Raw genomic sequence first — 23052 nt, forward strand, 5'->3', positions numbered from 1 at the left:
AAGTATGGAATGATACTATCTAATTAGCGATTTTTTTTTAATTTTGATAATTTAGATTGTTAGAAATTTCGGTACGTGTTAGGAATACTTTAGGATAGTTTTGACAAATTATTTTTATTGGAGTTTTGTCGCATCTTCACCGAATAGCTTTATTCTAATTAAAACATAAAATAATAGTGCCTAAAATAAAAACAAATGTGCCAGCCAGTGCCTTTACAATTAATGGCATTGCAACCAAAGGGACCAATACTAACGTAATAAAATATTAAATCACTATTAATATCTCTAAATATATAGGTACATACATTTTATGAATTTGTAAATATTCTAAATAAATAAGGAATAAATTATATTGAATATTTTTATTTCTGTTTAATTTCTAGCCTTTATTTTTGTAAAAATATAAAAAAAAGAAAAGAAAAAAAAAAGATTAAGAATGATTATTAAAAAATATTAATTAAAGAGAATTTATCTTTATTAGATAATATATTATGTATATCCTGTAGACAGATTTTGGTGCATGTTTTGTTTATATTCATGAGATATGTGTAGTCTCATTTCATGAATATAAACAAAACAGACACCCATCTCATTACTCTAGTTCTACCGGAATCTCATGGCAAATAGGGAAATTAAAAAATGTTGTGGGCAATACTGGGGAAACTGGATTTAATGATCTTGATACTGATTAATTTTCTCTCTCTGCTCTTTACATTTTACAATGACCACGTCGCTCCAAGTGAAATACTTTTAGGTGGACCTACAATATCTTTGCGTTGCCGCCCTTTTAAAAATCACAAAATCTCAGCCGCGGTTGACAGATCTCGTATCTCGGTTGACTGACCTTTGATTGGCGGGTGATACTCATTTTTTTATTTTTGTTTTATGCCATGAGATTCCGGTAGAACTATAACGTCTATTTGTCGTTTAAATGTAAAACAATACAAAAAAGCCTTTAGCTTTTGAAGTAGCCTGAAACGCTTACTACAACTTAGCCTTTAAGATCTCCAAAAAAAAAAAAAGATACTTCAATAAAATTAAAATTTATAACTTATAATTATAAGCTTTGTATAAATATAATACAAACTTTGCAAAGTCACTATTCTGTATAATATAACCAAAATCTATAATTATAAATTCCATTCACCTTCACGTTGCTTCAAAATTAGACTGTGCCGTCACTATTATCTGTATTTGTATTGTCAATTTGACGATTTACCGATTACCTTGCTCAAAAATTCAAACAAAAATAACCAAAATAACCTCTATAGTCTATACTGGAAACGTGATAATATTTAGAGCTGTACCAATAATATTTGTGATCCAAGTGATCAGACAATTTAGTACTAACTTATTTAGACATGACTGGCTACGAGGTTCGACATTCAAATGCTAAAAAGGTATCGTTACTTCAACAAATCCAATATTATGACTAAACACTGAATGTCGTGGGTTTTCTGAGCTTGTATATTTTATTATAGGGAAAGGGTTTATATGCAACTAAACAGTACAATGTAGGAGATGTAATATTAGAAGAGGATCCTTTGGTGTCGTGTCAATTTACATGGAATGCTGCGTACCGGTATCTGGCTTGTGATCATTGTATGAGGTACATTAAATAATTATTAATTAACTATAAGATAAATTATTTCTTTCTATAACTGTAATTTTGTACGTATGTGTCCATATCCTTTATACAGGTATTTTGGAGCTGTATAAAGTAATTGCATTTATTGTGTGTGAAATCATGCACAGTGTAAATTAGTAACAATGCAATTTTGAAAACTCAGGGAGATTCAGTCAAAAAAAAAATTTGTTATTTTAAATTTGCTGTTGTATTAAAAGATTTTAGAGATTCTTCTAATACAATAATACAAACGAGTAATACAATATACAATAAAATATTATGAAGTCACAACTTCCTAGTTTATTTTATTGTCAATTTAATACTTTATGTTGTAACAAAAATATGTACCATTACCTAATTCTAATTTCAGGCCTCTTGAGACACCGGAACAAAATGTTAGAAGACTAGCTGTAAAACCAGACATAGCATTACCCCACTCAGATGGTTTCGAAGCACCCCTAATGGATATGACAAGTTGTAATGCCTGTGGTGTGCTGTACTGTTCTGATAGATGTAGGGTAAATGCTAGTGTCAGTTACCATAGATCATTGTGCTATGATCAATCTGATGCTAGGCACCCCATACATATCTTGCTAGAAGCCTGGAAGTAAGTAGCCTTTACTTGTTATGTTCTATAGATTAATATTTTTAAATATCTTTATAAATTTAATTTTAAATTGCCAGCAAACATATTATTATATTCCATACAACATACATAAATTATTCAGAATGTAATGTATGTAATGTAAATAAATTCTACTCACTGTATACATAATATTAGAATCTGTTATGAGTGTAAGCTATGAGAATTTTCCCATATATGTATGTTGTACTTTATGAAGATTGTTAATTCTTAAACTTACTTACCTTTATTTCCATTTGATAGAGATGTATTATTTAATTTTTGTTACAGACAACTGCATTACCCACCTGAAACAACAAGTATCATGCTGTTGGTTAGAATATTAGCATTCATTAAACAACATCCAGATCCTGCAATGGCTGCTTCCAACATCAAACAGTTTTGCCATAGAACCATTAACGAAGACGCTGAATTGATGCACAAATTGCTTGGGGATCAGTTTAAAGATCAGCTCAATACTTTAAGAGATTTGACAGCACAAGTAATTAGTGGAGATTATGTTGAGGAGGTAAGTTTTTATGTTGCTTAGTATAATTGGTGTGGGTATTATTGTGTAGTTCTATTGCATTAGTAGTAACTGTTAAGATAGAATTATGATGATGTAATAAATAATTGACTAAATTGAGTTGAATCCTATCAAGACAAATGTGAAATACAAAATCAAGACAAAAATGTGTCTGCTACTTGCCCATTTCAATGGCTACATGACTTCATACATACTCTAAAGGGGTAAAAATTAAAACTTTAAAAATTTCATTTAGGAAATGCTAAAGAGCTACTTCTACTGGGCTTTTAAATCATACCTGCATTATCCCTAACAATTTGAAATAAATAATATTGACAATTGGTTGTTGCAAAGCCATGAAACCATTTGGATAAAACACTAATTTTTAAATGACTGAGTTTTTTAATTCATATATACACATTTTTTAGTTTCTATCACCTGAAGGATTTTGTACCCTTATGGCTCTGGTTGGTACTAATGGCCAGGGAATCGGTACAAGTCCCCTTGCACAGTGGGTACACTATGTATCTGAGTTGGCCATGTCTGATGATGAGCGGCAACAAATGGATCTATTTATTGACAGGATATATAAGGATGTTGAAAATGGTAAAAAAATATTTTAATTACATCTAGTAGTATAAAATAATGATTTCAAGAGTAGCTATAGCTAGCTAGATATAGCTATTCCGAGTTCAAATTTTAAATGCTAACATTTGCATAAATATTTATATAACAAAGTTTTTGTGGGACGCTATAATATTTTTGTATGAATATTTTTAGCAGTCATTTGTGGATGATAATTATTTTATTAGGTTATTTAAATAATTTCGCGCTTCTCAAGTTTTTATACAAAAAATTGTTTTACTGTGCTATTATTTTAGCTTTGTTTTCTGTGTGTGTTTAATTTAAACCCAGTTTGTGGAAAATATAATTAAAGACATAAGTACATGTTAGTGCTCTTTTTAAATGTAATTAATTTTAATTTTACTAAGAAAATTGTGCTGCTTTTTATGCAGATATTAATTTATTTTAAAACCCTTACAATTGTAGAAGCTGGACAGTTTCTCAACAATGAGGGTTCCGGCCTTTATCAGTTGCAAAGTGCAAGTAACCATAGCTGCACGCCTAACGCAGAGTCTACTTTTCCTTTTGGAAATCATCGGATCCAATTAAAAGCACTCAAAACAATTGTGCCTGGAGAAGAGATTTGTATCAGCTATTTAGATGAATGCTCCTTACAACGCTCGAGGCATTCTAGACAAAAGGTTTGTTTTTGAAGTTATACTTCTTTAGGCGCGTTATGAAAAATTGATGAGAGTGAAATTTTACGATGCGCGCGCACCATGACACAAAATTAACAGAATGAAGTTGCCCACGGAAGTTGCTACGGCATTCGATATAATTTAAAAACAACATTCAAATAATAATAGAATTTATACTAAAATATAACACTTAATGTAAAATAATAATAATAAATATTTATTTATTTAATTTTTCAAATGTAAACTGATCTTTATTGACTATAATGGCTCCTTTTCCAGTCTTTGATTATTTAATTGTAATTAATTATTTGCATGCAATCAAAAACTATTTTTAATAATTCCAGAAGTATAACTTCTTACGCGCGTACATAAGTACACGGACCTTTTTTTTTTATTTTATGTTTCTATTATAGCATTAGAACTATTTGGTCTTTTCCTGACTCCACACAAAAGAAACTGAAATACATAAGGCAAAACCTTTTGGGTAGAAACTAAATGTTTAAGCCGTCCATACAGTTAACGGTAGATGGCGGTAATAATAAATTTGTCGTCAAAAAAATGTCGCTAGATGGCGTTATACTACACTAGAACAATTTTTAAATTAACTAATTGCTAGTCGTGTCTGGCTTAACTGATGTTATTGCGTGGTCGCAGATCTCAATCAGATATTAATTTCATTGAAGAAGTTTCTAGATATATTAATTTATACTTATGTGAATTATTGTTTTTTTTATAGGAGTTAGCCGAGAACTATCTCTTCCTATGTGGTTGTGAGAGGTGCTTATCTGAGAGCAGTCAGCCGGACGTGACAAGTGAAGAGGAGATGAGTGAGGAAGAGTTTGACTCGGATGACTGATGCTCTAACTTGCTGGCATTCTGTTTGCTGGGACTGTGAATCAGTGAAACTTAGTGCTTCAATTTGGACTTATTAATATATTAATAAAAATACAAATACTAAACGTCAAACTAAGGATATTTGAGGTTATGTCGAGTTGTGGGTGATTTTGTTTTCTCTCTACTTAGTCTACCTCCTGTGCTTCATTGACCATGTGTCATTTTAATAAAAGATATATAGATATGTTATCAAGTTCCTTCCCTACTTCCTTAATTTATCCAATAGACCCTTGGAAGAAGATAAAGAGTATGCTCATACATCCTTGTCGTACACCTGACTTGGTTTGGACTGAAGAGAAATCATCTGTATGCATCAATAGAAAAATATAATTAGGTTAAAGTATAATTGTTTTGTATTAAAATATTGTCTAAATGCATTTTAAATGCGGAATATTTTTTTAATTGATAGTAATTATTGTCTATGGCCTAAAATATGTAGGTTTATTAAGTGTTAAAATTTCCATTGCTTAGTATTAATGCTTAAACAATTTGAAAGAAAGCTAGTATAGTCGCGAACTTATTATAGCTTATAGCCAGGGTTGCCATATTATAATTTGATACAAATTGTGTATGATGCGAGGTACAAATGTATCCGGTCTGTATCATAGGATAAAAGATCTTAAATAATAAGATACGCATACCCCCACTTTAACGTTTCCCATAGCATTTGTTTCTTTTCTGAAACGATAACTAATAGATTTTACGTATTGGTCGAGCTAAGATTTGTTGTGACAGACTATTCCAAAAAAAAGAAAAAATTTAAACAATATTTTGCCAAATTTACCTACCACTCGTCTGTAAGTTTAAGCATGTTTGCGTATGCACGTGTACGTGAATGTTCGTGTAAAATTGTCTCTTGTCTCCGTAAATTGTCTTAGATCACACTTTTCATATTCTCTTTACCGTAGATATAGGCGAGTTAACTAGGAATAAGTGTTGAAAAAATTTAAACTGGATAAAATTTGTATTAGTGTTAATGTGATAATCAAGGCCTAAATGTCGGTTATTATAGTGTATTAAAAATAAAGATAACTTTGTTATAGTTATTTAATCGTAAAATACTGTATTGTATTTGATACATTTTAGTAGACGTACAATTCATTTCAATCTGATCATAGGCATAATCTGCCTGCAACCGAACAAGTCAATTAAAAAAAACCCCAATGCATTGACATTTTGCTATATATTTTAGTACCACAAGATTGTTAAATTTATATAGTACAAGTAAAAGGGATTATTCGCAATTAATGGCTTATTTGTAACCTGCAAAATGGCGGCTTAGTTCGTATATCATTACGTAGGATTATATACATTATTACGTAGGGTTCGAACGCCAAACTTCGAAAGCAATAAAATATTTCAGAAAATACATAACCCGCTAAGTACATCATTCATTTTCAATTATACCTACTAATTGCATCTCTTTATGAGTTAATAATAAAATATAGAGCAATATTACATTACTAAAATTAAGATACGTAAACAGAGCAATGTTTGGAAATCATAGACTATAGATTTTATATAGGTTGTAATAATAGATGTCATTCAATGTAAAATTATGCATATTGTATTATTGCATGTTATCAATAAAAATATTGTCCGATATTTGGTGTTTATATTCAATATTTCGCCTCTCGAAATCGAAACTAAAAACCCCACTGACAATCCCTAACAGAAATTCGTTAATATAATCGAATTTTGATCAAATATTGAAATCTTCGGTCATTCCTTAGAATTAAACGCCCCAAAAGCCCACAAAGGAACGGAGGGCTGTAATGTCAAAGTGCAAATTCGCAAACGAAAATTGAATTGAGAAAACAAACGGGACTTCGGGAAACATCTTAAAGTACTTTAACTATATTATATAGGACATCAAGTCGTATTAAATTTTTCATTTTTATTCTTGCGGCATGACGGTTGGAATTCCTGTGTCTTTGATCTAAACAGGAAAAAGATGGACGAAAATGCACTTCAGCTGTCTTCATAAAGGGGAAAAATATAATTTATTCACGAGATAATTTTCTCTCTGTAAGATGTTGAACGGGGGGAATGAATGTTTGTACTGCAGAGACGCCTCTAATGGTATACTTTGACCGGTCTTAGTGCGAGGATTTCTTTTTATAGATGTTTTAGGTTTGTACATTTTATAAATTAAGGTTTTTTTACATAATAAGCAAGACCCACTTGAACCATTGTTACGATATTACTGATAACATATTATTTAGCAGTTATCAATTATATTAACCTTTACATTAGTTTATTTTATTTCCATTTTACATGGTGATCGTTAATATAAATAAAATACCCAAAGATAAAATGTTCGAATTGCCCCGCGAAACGTCCCTTGAATTCGTACAGGCGACAAATAAATTTTTCTATTGTTTCAAAGACCTGAAACCTATGTATTGTAGGGCGTATTTAATTTGAATCGTTTTTAAAATAGCATTCATATTGCCGAGAATTATGATGTATCCGTGTCAAATATAGACAGATTTATTTAACGCTTGACGCACCTAATGTTTAAAAATATAAGGGTAGAGGTTAAGATAGCCCTTAGATCCTAGGTAGTTTTATTGTACAAGCTCAAGCAACTCTAAAATCTTTCTCTACATATGTGTTTACACAGTCATATTTAAAGAAGATGAAGACGTAATTAATAAACATACCTATAAATAACTTAAATATTAATATTTGAATACAAGATTTCATTATTGTAGTCAAAATCCAATCCAAAATAAGGCGATCTTCACAAAATGCCTTTCGTGCCAAAGTAACGCAAATTGTCTTGAAATATGGACTACAAAAACGTTTTTATTTCAGTAAATATCTCGTTTATGAGCTATTTTCCTTAAATAAACGAACGACTAACAATATTATATTCATGAAAAGCATCGTTAATAGTACTTTCGTGTTTTTACTGGTTTGCATTTGCATAATTATTGTATTACCAAAAATGTGGTGAATAATAGAAAACATAACCTATTTTTACACCAAATTCGTCTACGAAGAATCAGGTTTTGTTAGAATTGTTCTCTTCTCAAATTTATTAATATTCATGGTGACGTAATTAACGGTTCAATGTTATGTAGGCGAAATCAAGAAAAATAAATTTATTTTCATTTAAAGAATATATCAGCTGTACTAAATAAAATTGATATGTTTTGCTAATAAGAAAAAGGTTGTATAAATAATACAGATTTTACATCTTAATACTTTTTTACTTGTTATGAATACCTATATTACTTCAGAATTATTATTACATATTTATTTATTTATGAGTGTTCTTACATATTATAAAAAAAAACACTTAGACATACATTATACAAAGCCAAATCAGATTACATAGATAAACAATATATATAAAATAAAATAAAACATAAGTAAGTACATTAATATACAAAAAGAAAAAATAAAGAACACTGAAATATAACACTAAATAAAGGACAATTAACACTTAATATATCAAAGAAAAAAATACTTTGTTACTGCTAAACAAAGTCAGTCTTCCCGCCTCTTCAAATATTTCCTCACATCCTCTTTGGTGAGGTGGAAAATATTAATATCCTCATAATTAGTGTCTTAGTTAGATAACCGAAATATTGGCGAATTATGCTGGTAATTCGTGTTGCGAAGCACAGTAACAATAATTGTGAGTATCTTGTCGCATATGGTGGAGGGATTCTTAGAGAAATTAATTAAATGATGATCAAATTAATATTTAAAAAAGATAATATGTGATAATAATGTGAAATATACATTTCTACATTTTGCTAAAATGCCATACGAATATGTTAGGTGAACCATTTATCGTAATTTGCAGTTCCTAGTTGTACCCTATTAATAGGGGACCAAAGCGCTTTGCTGGGACTATCCTAATAACGCCGGATATGGCTTTGAGGGCCAGATTTAAATTAAAATCGTCTCTTTGAAGAAATAGCGGCAAGGGTATCTAATTGTGATCCATTCAGAATATTGGCCTTCGAGCGGGTTGTGAATAATTGAAGAAATTTTATATTCGGATGCCTTTCGTCCTCTGTTATTGAGTTAGAGCCGGTGAAGGCACGGCAAATTGCTTTGACTAATGAAAAATTCTGTGATGAAACGTTGCGGTTCTTGAATTTATTGCTAAAATTATTATTTTACGTTCCGTCATCATTTCCTCTTTGCTGGGAATGAGATACTTTTGATTCTGTAATGGGTTCTAATTTGAAATATTAATTTGTGACGACTTACGAATAAAATAAGTGGAATTTAGCGAAGTGGTGTGAGATTCTCGAGCTTGTTCAGGCGTTTGAGTCTTGCTAAACATCAAGGGATATATTTATTCTTCACTTCCTGTCGATTATCGTTAGGATACCCAGAAATCTTGTGGCACACAAAGATAGCTGTTGACGAATTTGATAAGGATTATTATTGTTTAACGATGCAATGGTATAAGAACAATGTCAAATATTACTTATGATTCACTGAACATCTTATGGATCAAGTATCGAAGTCATATTTTGTAAATGTACATACATACGTCCGCACGATCATGTCGATCTAAATTCCAATTTGGTTATTCATGGCGTCAATCGGCTTGGACTAACTCCTATATCTAGATATCCGGTGCGTCTAATTATTATACGGTAAGTCGAATTAGTTCCATGATATATCTATGATATATACGTAGTTTAAAATAGATATGTAAAGTAATTACGTAATACATTTGTAAGTGTAGCGTACAAGAGCATGTAACACAGGTGTTGTTCAACCAATTAAGCCATCAAACAAGAAAGCAAACAGGCAAGTGTAAAAATACTAAGTAGTTAGCTTTGTTATCTGATAAGATTAATACTTAATAAATGTATAAATTATGATTCAATTCAAAATCAAAATTATTTTAATATTTTTGGTTTCTATGTACCTACCCTTATGAACGTCAATATTTTAAAAAAGAAAGATCTAAATTTACATTGAATACCAGTTCCCAAATCTAGGTCGTACTGAGGGCGAGAATATGAAACTCTCCGCCTGTCTTTTTAATTGGTGAACAAGTATTTGATTGTAGGTGGACAATTAGAACCCCAAAATTGCGATATAAGAACCTATCTTCAAGACAGATTAGATAGTATCTATTCAAGAAGTCTTAAGTTATAATTTTGGGTAAAATTATCAATTCTACTGAAATAATATAGTAGAAATTTACATTTATCCAGTGAATGTTTAATTTAAGAAACAAGTAAGAAGTGAGACATAATATCTTGCAAGGAACTACATCGAGATTCCCGGCGCTCGGATAGGAATTTCATTTACATTTTCAGCCGTCTCAGTTTTACTTTTCCACTAAAACAAGTTTTACTGTAATAGCTGTTCTGACTCGGAAACTATTTTAGAAGAAGGTTGCGTAGTAAATTGAAAAGCCTCGCGCTCATAGAACGTAACTCGCATAACTCCAAGGGAATAAACAGAGAATGAAAATAGGTTAAGCGTACCCTCGGGCTTTGAGAACACTATCACTTTTTGTATCAGAAAGGCAGTGCTAATAAAAATTTAGCAACGCACTGGATTGTGAATAGCCGGTTTGGGCGCTTGACAACGTTGAACATAAAAAGTCAAAAGGGTTAAGACTGGGCCCTATTTGGCTACTGAATATAAAAATGTAATGTTCGTGTCAAGGAGGCTTACACTCGCTAACACTACTCTGCTAGTCTATAGAACTACGTTTAAGCTTTCCCTTTAAATATGGGTCTTCCAATATTTCTTCCATATCACGTGAAGATTGATTTAGATTGATTAAGATTACAGAATAATAAATAAATATTTAACAACACAAGATTTCTTCACTTACAGTACTTGTGCAGATATAACACGATTTGCGTTAAACTTAATGAATATAATTAAATGCTTAAAGTATATGAAGCTGGGCCTAAGACAAATCCCATAACAGATCTATTCATTAGTGCGATCCGCTGAATAAAGCGTACAACAGCTATGAATTGCCATTTACGGGCATAATCTAAGGGATTTCGACTAAGTTGTGCTGGTACGTTCGTCATCAATCTTGCTCAAACCCGCATAATCGCTGCGAACGATGTGGATTACAGTGATCTAGGTTTTTTAGTCATACATACTAATGGGACACGCTTTTTCACTTACATTGGGCCGCTTTTATCCCCACGGACCAGCGGAATAATGTTGATATTGGTTATTTACTATTTGTTTTCGATGTTAGCGTAAATAAGAAATGATACGGTATTTTTTATTGATATCTTTGCATACTTTTCTAATTCGTAAACTTTGGTTCGTAGTTTTAGATTGATTAGTCTAATACCTGTAGGACAGATGATTGAGAAATTCTTAATCTCACCGTATCTTCTTGAATCAAGTATGTACAAAAACTTGTGTCACCAAACGTTAACGCGCCCGAAGATTTTGGCGTTCTGCTCATAACATGAAGGCTGCAACAAGATATATACTTTTATTTTATTACATCTTCGTTGTCTTTCCTTTTATGATTGTTTTCATTGTAGTTTCGTCTTTCCTTTTTTAGCCAACTTCTGTAAGATTCTTCGGAATCTTCTAGTTAATTTTAAAAAGGGTAAATTTTTACGGAAACGTCACGAATATGTGCAGCGTGTTTGTCGAAGAAAAGGGAGAGAGCGATTGAGACCGATTGAGAGAGAGTGAGAACGGCAAATTTCCGACACTTTTAATATTATAATGACAATTAAATTCATTAAATTCCTAACATATCTTCCTTTTTCCCCCATAAGTCTCGGAAATCTAAAATTTTAGATTTGTATAAATATGAACATGAGTTAAAAATTAGTTTGCCAAAGAAGTTTCCCTTCTGACATGTGTACTTTGTACGCACGCACTTTTTTTAAAATTTAATCCGGATTTTTAAACTTTTTAGTATATTATTATTGTATTTGTATCTATCTATCGTGATTTCGTCATATTATAGTCTGCTTATAAAGTTAATACAGCCCTGTAGCAAAACATACAACTCTCAGTATATTCAATCCGTTAAAAGGATGCGTGACCCTTAATATAATATGTGTCTAATGTTATTTGAAAGTACGTGGGGTGAATCAAAGACGTCATTTGTTCACGGAATGTGATAATAACGACTTTGGAAACCCTAAAAACAAAGTCGATGGGAGGGTGAATTTTAATTAAATGCGTCCACGGTAATGAGATGAGAATGAGATGGGATCTTTCTCGTGATTTGTTTGTCTGCGTAATTAAGGGGAGAGACGGAAATCTTAAATTGTTATACATTTATCTCAATAAGAAAGATACAGATTCGAACTTTGCGAAAATTTTACGGATGACATAAATTTTAACTTAGTTTTGTTATTTATGAGCTACAATTAAAAAATACGAATTACTACGGTATTTCAAACAATCCTGTTCCGCCAGATTAAAATATAGATAAAATTAAAATGATTATAACGCACGTATTTGACCCTAACTAAAGCACAAGTAGGTATATTAGTACTCAAACGCTTAAATAATGCATAATAAATCACTCTTATAATATTTTGACTTAAGTAGGTACTTAATCGTCATAAGTCGTCGGTAAATATACAATATACATTACGGGCATATGTGGAAAATTGTGTCAGTACGTCACAGTTTATTCTTTCAATAGTTTATCATCGCGATCTTTATCATAATGTGGCGGTACCTGCAATTTAACGATATATTTGTAACATATACAGGGTAAGTTCTTTAAAACTGAAGACCATTCAGTGTAATACAAATTCCCTAAAGAACTTTCTTTCAAACCGAGTAGTGGGTGGTTTGGATAGGCTTCCGGTGAAACTAGTGCACCCTCTCAACTCTTTTAAAAACAGATTGGATAATTTCTCCAAATACGAGCGCATCAGCTTATTAAGGTGCTACTGTGTTTATCTACTTAATAATAATAATACATACACAGATTTACTGCCTTATATAAGACCACGTATTATGTCTCCTAACGAATCGGAAACTTTGTTTGAGTTCGCTTCGACGTGACGTGTGTCTCGAATGTAATGGAGCTTCTTTTGTTTGTCACTTTATTTAGTTACATGGTAAAACAGAAACCTACATAATCTAATTGAAGTCGTTAAGAAGAAAATGTCGCATTTATACGAAGATGAATTTGGTTAAAGGAAAATAATACTTTGTTCAAAGCTTTGTTTGTTGGGGGATATAGAGGCGATTTACTTCCCTATTAATATAAAAAAATCTATGCTAGTTTAAGCAGTTTGAACTTTTATACCCAATGCCAGACAGAATTTCAAATGAGCCAATGGTTGTTTTAGATGACGCATATATCCTATAATATAGAGTTACAGCTTAGAGGCAGTACTTAATATGATAATAAGATAAGAGTTTATAATATAATCGCTCCTAAGGTGGAGATTACTTTTTCACCGCTTTGAGAAAATATACAAAGAGAACGTTTAAGAATTACGTTATTTTTATATTTAGTGCGCGTGTGGATTATTTGTCATCAGTCAACGTATTCATATAATTTTCTTGATTAAAAATTTACTAGTTTTTTTTTTTTTTATTCCAAATTCAAATCCCTTTTAATCATCTAGGATTATATTAGCAAAGTGCAGGACCCCTGTAAGAGGCAACCACTTTTTGTATAGATGTGTTAGAAAATTGTTTATGGAATTTAATATTAGGAAACACAAAACTCGTCTACGGCGACGAGACTCTTAAATTTTTCACACTTACCCATTTTCACCAGTCCGTTATATTTTATAAATAACTAGCGACCCGCCACGGCTTCGCACGGGTGCAATGCTGATACTAAAGACACTAGAGAAAAACTGCGGCCGGCCGGTACCGCCGCAAACGCTACGTCCCGCAATTTTTAAATCTGTAATATCTTCGAAAATATTCACTTAAATCATACGGTGTAAAGGGCCATATAGATCTATATTAAATGAACAATGTATTCAAGGTATTTAATTGGTTAAGGATTAATGCTGTATTGGTTAAAATCGCTTCGAAAATTAGCCATTATTTGTCGTAAAAAGTAAATGACAAAAAAAAGTTATTGTGGGTTATCCATAAGAGATAGACATATACCATCACGGACTTTTCTGTAGACCTTTTCAATGTGTACAATACTTAGTACATTATTTTGATAAAACTCGTAGGGTTCAGCCTGCGTTTGCAATGTAAGCGGAAAAAATGTAATTATTTACGACATCACATTAGAAACCTCAAAAATAACAGTACTTCTCCACTATTTAATGGATGTTATTATACATATAAACCTTCCTCTTGAATCACTCTATCTATTAAAAAAAACCGCATTAAAATCCGTTGTGTATTTTCAAAGATTTAAGCATACAAAGGGAAATAGGGACAGAAAAAGCGACTTTGTTTTATACTATGTAGTGATTCTCTTTTGTGGTCTAACATAAACTAGATACCAATATAATTCCAAATTCAAATCACTTTTAATCATTTAGGACCAAATTAGCAAACTGAGGGACTGCACTTTGCTTATAAGTTAAGTTAAGAGACAACCAACTATCTTTTTTGACTAGATAATAGAAATTTAATATTTAGAAGTAGACAAAACACTACCTAAGACGACGACACTCTTAAATACTTCCCACTGTCTAAGAGTACTCTTAAAAACTTGTGTTTTGTCTAGCCACATAATTGCGGTCAAGTTGAATATACCATGTCTAGATTTTCATACTAATATATTCATAGTGTCGTTGACGTACGGTTTAATATTACCTATTATCATTAACCTACACTTGTACCGTAAAATATAATGAAACTAGAGGCATGGAAACTATGTACGTTAATTTGACAAGGGTTAGATTACAGGCAGCCATCTTATTGGGTAATTTTGCAGGTAAAGTTAGAATTTAATGAGTTTTGCTACATTTACCGGGTTTGAACGTAATTTTATCAATTATATGGAGGAAGTGCTTTTATTAATGTTTGGAACTAAATTGTCAACGTATACGTGTTTTGCTTTAATGGCAGAATATTTGAATGAGGTAAACAGATTTAAAATATGAATAGATATTAAGTACAAGCACCTTTGTAAAAGTGTTCATTATTGCATTACCTGCGACATGATTAGCTTTCAGCACACAGCCCTGCGATTCTGTAACTCACTTTTCGAACTCACACAGCGGTTTTCGCATCGGCGGTCGCTCTGAAATCAGTCGTGAAGCAGTCATTTTATGATTTGGCATTCTAATAAACAATAAACTACAAGCTCCCACCTTTTCAGAATGCCAAATCATAAAATGACTGCTTCACGACTGATTTCAGAGCGACCGCCGATGCGAAAACCGCTGTGTGAGTTCGAAAAGTGAGTTATAGAATCGCAGGGCAGTCCTCAAACATAAAGCAAGATATAATATAATCTCACGACTTAAATTTGATACAGAGCCTGAAATTTTAAACGTTTATTCTTAAGAAGAAACAGCGATTCAGCTAATTTGTTTGAAAGTTCTAAATAATGAAAGGGTAGTAGAATAGATGCGTGTCGGCTGTATCGTGTAGGAGGTGCGGGACGGTCAGGCGCGGCGTGTTTATTTTGCCATAAAAATATCTTAATATGTACGAATATTATATTTGTTTATATACCCTTATATTTGTTTTATATTAAACATCTAAAATTTTTATTAATGAGAAAGCAAAAACTTATAAAAATTATATGTAGTACATTGTTCTCATGCAATTTGCCTATTCCATTTTTTTCAGTTGTAATAACTCGGGATTCTTTCAACAAAAAAACAGGCTTTATTTAATATAATCAAAACTCACAAGGCAGAGCGTATCCTTTTATAAAAATATTTTTTATTAAAACATAAACCACACCCGGTTCATAAACGCAAAAAATGTTACCATGTAGGTACCTAATTATTCCGTAAATATTTAGACGGACCAGGCTCTCATAAAACCGAGTAAGTTATTGCTGAAATGGCTCGTTACTGTGTACTCGGCAAAATCAAGCTTGCCAAATGGCGTATATTTTCAACGATTTTTCATACAACTTGATAGCGGCGGAAATTTTTATCTCGCTAACGCAGTATTTGCTTAAGCCGAGCCGATCCTTTGTGATGTAGATATTAAGGATATCATTTTTTGTTTTTATTATTTGTTTATTTTCTGTGCTGCGGGTAATTTAATTATGTTTGGCTTTTTATTTGGTTGACTAGTAAACTTGATTATCTTTTAAAAAGTGTAATACCTTAAGTTAATTGAGATTTTGAATTATCCACAATATTTAATTTTAAATTAAAAAATAAAATAAATAAAAATGTGTTTCTTAATTTTAAGTACATATGTATATGCATGACAATGTGTATGATTTGGGAAACCTTTTAAGTACAAAATACCCGTTTCAGGGTTCCCAGCTTTTCCATAACAAACTAAATTATAAAATCCTTAATAAGTATTTATATAAAATTAAACTACATCTTTTATTTTATTTCAAATTAATTACATGAATTACATTATAAATTAAAATATAATATATATGCTGTAACGTAAAAACATTAAAACTATTATTTATTACAATGTTATATTGCGGTTAATTGTACAGTGTGCTAAGCCTAAAACAATTATTTTAATTAAAAATATCAATATTCCTTTATCTATAATTTATTATAAGACATTAAAAAAAAATTGACATCTGTTAACAATCGGAATTTTCAGCCCTCAAACAACAGCAAACTTAGCATTACATTACAAACAAGAACTTAGCATTTACGAAGCTTCACACAACGTAACAGACACTGGGAGTGCCACTCTAAGTTCTTAAAAGAAAAATAAACTTTAACGCTCTTGAAATGTCTCAGCGCACTCCAGTCCTGCCGACGTAAGCATGAGATTTGCACTCGGAAAATTCTCTCCTACAATCTTCAAGAAACCATGAAACCATTCTATTATTGAAATTTACTGACGTTGTACACGAACATATTCTATCGACTAAAGAATATTTGTCGGATAAAAGGAATATCGAGATGCAATATATGCATCTTTGTTTAAAGATTAAATATTTGTGTTTAGGAATTATTAAAAACGCTCGTCTTTTGTTGTGTATATAAATTGCTTATTTTATGGCGGGACAATAAAGTTATTTTGAACTAATAGACTCGGCCAAGCGTTGCTGTGGCTAAGATTTTTGTTATATTACATAGTAGTAAACTATTCAAGAGAAAAGGAAGGAGAACACCAATCCACCATGCTTTTTTGGTGGTTATGCCATTAAATTGTAGCTTATGTGAAACGTTGGTAATTATTTTGATAAGGATCAATACCTAGGTACGAATAAAGAGCCTTTTCTAGCGGTGGTATTTTAATAAAAATTTTATAATAAACGGACGCTTATTGTGACGTATCTATAAAAGATAGAGACATGCTGTCGCGACATTTTTTATACATAGTGATGTGTCCTGAAAAATTGTAATACATCATTTTGTTCTATCATTAATAGTTTTCGCAGCGCATGGGATTTAAGGATGGTTTTTGTTTATTTTTTTACACCTTGGGTTAGATTATTCAAGTTTTAGTAAGCATCCCTATTTTTTTTGAAAATGAAACATAGCCTATGTCACTCGGGAATAGTGTAGCTTGCCAACGGTGAAAGAGTTTTTGAAATTGGTCCAGTAGTTTCGGAGCCTATTCATTTCAAACAAACAAAAAATCAAACTTTTCCTCTTTATAATATTATTATTTTGAATTAGTATATTATAAATATGATATAACAAGTATTACTAATTCCGAAGAGATTACAAAGGTTGGAATTTGACACTAGACTCATTTAATTTCAAAAAGATATATTAACAAGATTTAAAGAAGAACACACATATCAATTATTATGTATGACAATTTTACCAAGTGCCCGACCTTTAAATTTCTATCAAGATAATTAAAATTAAAGCTGAATTTCCTGACGATTTAACTAACTTACGATTAATAGTTTCTTGTCTAAATCGCAAAAAGAACAAAGCTAACAGAGGTCACTGATTATATCGACCGTCCTTGTACTGATACGAGAGTTTCGGGTCAAAGCTTTTATTCGTTCGGCGGTAAGAAGGCATCCTTAAGTGGTATTTGGTCAGAGGGATTTACCTTTGCTCCGTCGACCCACGTCCAACTTAATCAACCATCTTCATCCTTTTAAGGCGACTTTCTATTTTTACTAGGGCTTTCTGATTATACTTTGGTTACACAACGCAGAAAGGCTTGCTTGAACATCTGTTACTTTTAATGTCTCTCTGGATGTGTCTATCATCATTTTTAAGTTACTGGATAATAGAACCTTATAATAAAAGTATGATATAATTTTATTATTATCTACGTTTTTATGTCAATTATTATGATTGAAATACAGTATATTTTAAACGATCGGATATAGGTTACGTAAATTTTAAAAGTCATGGAAATAAACTCGTATCAATATTAAACGTTTTCTTATAAAACGTAGTTGACCTAAGTTTTTGTACTGTCTAGTATCACGTATCAAGACGGGACTTCTTATTTCCTTTATGTATCCCTCCGCTGTTTTCCTTTGTCGACTAAACGTGGAGAAAGAATTTTACGCGACAAAGAACTTTATAATATTCTAGTAACAAGTTGAATAAAAAAAATACAAATTGTTCACAGTTCATTTAAAATTACATCGGAGGTTAAATTAGTGTGTGTTTCACCAAAAAATTATGTAAAAAGTAATTGTCAGTATTTTAAAGGAGACTATAAAAAATTGGGCTCTGTGGTCTATTCCCTACTGGCTCTGGACTCACCAAGGCCTAGTACTAGTTGCTGAAATGATCTACTACCTCCGCCTATGAACACCTGCTACACTGGAGGGTTAGCGGGTGAGTTGCCGATCTTTGCGGGTATAATAAGTCGTTTCTATTCAAAAGTACCGATGATATTGGCAGCTGGTTCCCAGCAGGTGGTGCGGGGGAGAGAGTACATGTGTAATATGGTGTTGTGGAATGCCAGGCGGCGAGATAAAAAGGATGATCAATGCATGGAGTAACACGACGAACGTAGATGAATTTACAATCTAATACATAAAATTCTCGTGTTTCAATGTTCGTTCCCATACTCCTCCGAAACGGCTCGACCAGTTCTTATGATTTTTTTTTGCATATTCAGTAAGTCTGAGAATCAGCTACATACTTCTAACCCCTAAGTGAAAAGGGGTCTCCACCCCAAAATATTTATATTTCAAACAATTTTTTTTGTTTTTATTTTGTTACGATACAATATACAAAAATTTATACAACCCCTAATTTTCAACCTTCTACGATCTAGGGGTTGATCGTTTTTTATTTGTTAATTAAAATCTTGACTTGAACTCTGAGGTTTATACAGAGAAAATTTCACAGAAAACCTTAAAAAGTCTTTGGGGTAGCATAGCAAAATGTTTCATGTTGGTATGTACTAAAAAGGTAGGCTGAGTAAAATCACATGAAGGAGAAACGAAGTTTGCGTACGTTGCTTTGGTTTGTGTACGCTTCAAAAACTCAAAAAGCTCTGCACCGATCGACCTGAAATTTTGGCTTGATATATAATCCGCATCAAGGATTGTTTGTATCTATCTTTTTTTTTCATTCTTTTTGTTTTTTTATTTTTTCTTTATTTTTTTCCACAAGTATTGCAAAATTAAACTTCTATGAAATGTTTTCTTTGTTTTGTGTCTCACTTCTCAACCATTCAATCACAATGTGCTACAGCGAAGCGTAGCAGGGAACAGCTAGTTTTATATAAAAATTGCAAGGAAGTAGTACGACATTAGAGATTGTTACAGTAAAAACATAAAAATCGCATTGCAGACTCCCACTTACATCTTAAGAATACCTGTAAAACTTAGGGATGCCGTTTGCGGCAAGAAATCGATACTCCACATGAGTGAAACACACGATTAGTATTCAATTCGCGTTCGAATTGTATTACGTTTTCCGTCTACGAAAAAAAGGTACTCTATAATTTTATTTTCCGACCAAAACGTACTAACTGGAAACTGATACTTTATATCACATCTGTAGTCGTCTCTTGTCTTCAACTTAATGCAGTAGCAAAGAGAATGTTTTTCTTTTGTTATTTATTTCTTTGTGAATAAAGATTTTCTTTAGGACACAGTTGTAGATTTTTTATAAAACACATCATCAACATATATCGGATTTTAGAGCATCTAATATAAAAAGTATCAATAATTTAATTATTTCTATTCTATGGGTCTAATATAATCGTATTAAATATAAAAAAAAGATATCTACACACCATACATACTTTAGTTGAGTCAAATGTCACGTTCATCCGTTCGCGCAATTCAAGATTAAAGATTAGAGTATATTTTTAGAATGGAAAGGACCAAGAGGAAGAAGGAGAAGAGGTTGCCCAAAAAAAGGTGGATAGAAGAAATAGAAGCGGTAGCAGGAATGGAGAAAGAGAGCCATAGACTGAGTCAGTTGGAAGAAGACTCTCTCATCGACGGTACTGAAGGTAGCTAGGATATAGGACAACAAGCAAAAGAAAAAAAAGGACTAAAAATTTAAAATTATCTAAGCTATTTGTTTCTGTTTTCTTTGGTAATAAAACTGGCTTTATTATTATTATATTTTTATTGAAAGCGAAAACAAAATAGTACTATCTATTTACAAAATACGCAGTTTCCATTTGAATTTGGAATAACATTCTGCTATCTATACTATTAGTTTCACTCAACCATCGGTTACAGAATTACATGTCAATAAAAGTTCAGGTCACGCACCGGGTTCCTTCAGGTGTTTGTTCTCAATGTTTACCTTCACTTGTTTGCTTTTACTCTCTTTAATTGACTTGTTTGACATTCCAATGATTTATGAATAAGTGCCTTGGTATGACACTTCTCTGGGAACATAAATAATATTGTTTTTGGTATACGGGAGTAGTGAGTATTTAAATAAAACGTTTTGCGAAGTTATATTTACACAATTTCTTGTACTCTCTTATCGTTACAATAGTTTTATTTAAGTAAATTATGTTTTATTTGAACAACAAGTAAGTTAACAAAAGAAAGTTTGACTATATATAAATTAATATTTAGCCTAAACAATAATTATGGCTAATAAGCAATATTATGTTGACTTAATTTTCTACAATTTTAGTGAATAGCTTAAACTAAGATAATGTTCACTAATAGTCTTAGTGTTCTGTAATGTTTTGGCACTATGTTCGTGTGGCCGAACCGCACTTGCACGTATATTCAATACACTAGTTTTAGTAACTTAAATGGTTTAGTTCTCATTAGGCGACTTGTTCCTGTTGTATTTAATATGTATTCTTTGCATTGGAACTCCTCCTCCTACTATAAATCTATTTTTGATGTGTTGGGCGGTCGTAGTCTGTTAAAAATAATAAATACGAACTACATATAGGTACAAAAGATTCGTTAAAAATAGCGAGCTATATACATTTAATTATAAGTTTACAGTCGCAGGACCAAAATGGTTGAGAAACGATGATCTAAGGATATCTTAATCTTAAATTTAACCCGAAATTTGCGTAAGTAACAGTAAGTGACCGCACTATGTAACTTCCAATGGTGGTAGCGAAAGAGTTTCTTTTAATATCCGCAGCGCTGATGTCCTTGATTTGGCTCTCTCGCTATTGCGAGTTGAAAAGTACCGATGCAGGTGGTATAATATCAAGGCTTGTAGAGAATATCTTCTATACTATAGAGCGTGCATTTATAGTTTATCTTTATGGAGAAACCGCCAGAGTGGAGATCGATAAACGTCTCGTAGCAGTTATGACAAGAGCTTTAAATAACTTTAATATTTAATTTTTAACTGTGCTTTATGTTTATGTTTGAATGTATATTCCGTTTGCGGCTTTTGTGTATAATGTAATTTTTTGGATATTGTTTAGCTGTAGGAGTACTGATGAGCAAATAAATAAATAAACTTATTAGAGCTACTACAAAGAGTATTCGAAAGGAGTGGAAGATGGACAGGACACACCTTGCGAGGAGCTGAGAAGTGGAGTAAAACTATAATGAGGTGGTACCCAAAAATAAAAGGGAAAAAAGTGGACAGTAAAAGAGGTAGGATGATGAAATAAAATAATAATTAATTTATAATAATTAAATAATAAGAAAGCCAAGAAATTTCATTTAATTACCTTCCATCACTTTAATGAAGCTCATACGTCAGTTACTTTCACTTAGCCAAATTATAATTACCAATAAATCATCTAATTAAATCTTCGATAAATTTATTAAATAAATAAATAAAATAAAAAGCCTTTTATTTCTTGCTTTCTATAAGTATTACAATTTCATAACAATACTTAATTTAATGTTTTTTTAGCAAGAACCCTCTCCATGAAAGGTAAAGGCCTCCTCCAGAGAAGACCAGTATTCTCTGTTCTCTGCCGCTCGTAACCAATGAGTGCCTGCCACTTTTGTGATGTCGTCTACCCAGCGTGCATTTGGTCTTCCTCTCTTTCTTTGTCCTAGTGGGCCTGTCCATTGTGTTGTCTCTCTTGTCCATCTATTATCGCTTAGCCTCGCTACGTGACCCGCCCATCGCCATTTGAGCTTTTGTGAGTAATTGAGGGCGTCAATGGCTTGAGTTTTCTGTCTTATATGAGTGTGGCGGATCTTTTGGATTTTCCTTATTTTCAGAATGCTCCTCTCCATACTCCTTTGGCTGGATATAATTTTATTTTTTACTTTTCTAGTAAATTTCCAAGTTTGGCAGGCGTATGTTAATGAGGGCAGTAGGCAGGTGTTCATAACTTTCGTTTTCATTCGTATAGTCATTTTACTTTTGAGTATTTCTTTGAAGCTCCAGAACTTTTTCCATGTGATGTTGATTCTTCTCTCTACTTCTTGTTCGTTATTTTTTTGGCTAAATGAAATTTGCTTTCCCAGGTAAATGTAGGCGTTTACATATGTTAGGGGTGAGTTTTCCAGGTATATTGGTCTTTCAGTATGGTTCGTCATGACGTTAGTTTTTGTTAGGTTGATTTCCAAGCCCACTTTACGACTTTCTTCGTGTAGAGCGTTAATCATTCCTTGTAGTTGGTTTGTATTTTCTGAGAGCAGGACTATATCGTCAGCAAATCTTAAATGACTCAAGTAACGTCCTTTTAT

The 23052-nt window shown here is 31.9% G+C and overlaps 1 protein-coding gene across 1 annotated transcript; it reads left to right on the top strand.

Annotated features, from left to right (window-relative positions):
* The first annotated feature begins 1234 nt into the window (after positions 1–1234).
* LOC125061732 (histone-lysine N-trimethyltransferase SMYD5) lies at positions 1235–6536 on the top strand. The gene is made up of 7 exons (XM_047667311.1): positions 1235–1400; positions 1482–1609; positions 1998–2234; positions 2541–2778; positions 3204–3381; positions 3826–4040; positions 4774–6536. Exons 1-7 carry the CDS (start codon positions 1362–1364, stop codon positions 4891–4893), a joined length of 1155 nt encoding a protein of 384 aa, XP_047523267.1. The 5' UTR covers positions 1235–1361; the 3' UTR covers positions 4894–6536.
* Positions 6537–23052: the final 16516 nt, after the last annotated feature.

This window comes from Pieris napi, chromosome 2 (genome assembly GCF_905475465.1).
Source record: "Pieris napi chromosome 2, ilPieNapi1.2, whole genome shotgun sequence".
Classification (NCBI taxonomy): Eukaryota; Metazoa; Arthropoda; class Insecta; order Lepidoptera; family Pieridae; genus Pieris; species Pieris napi.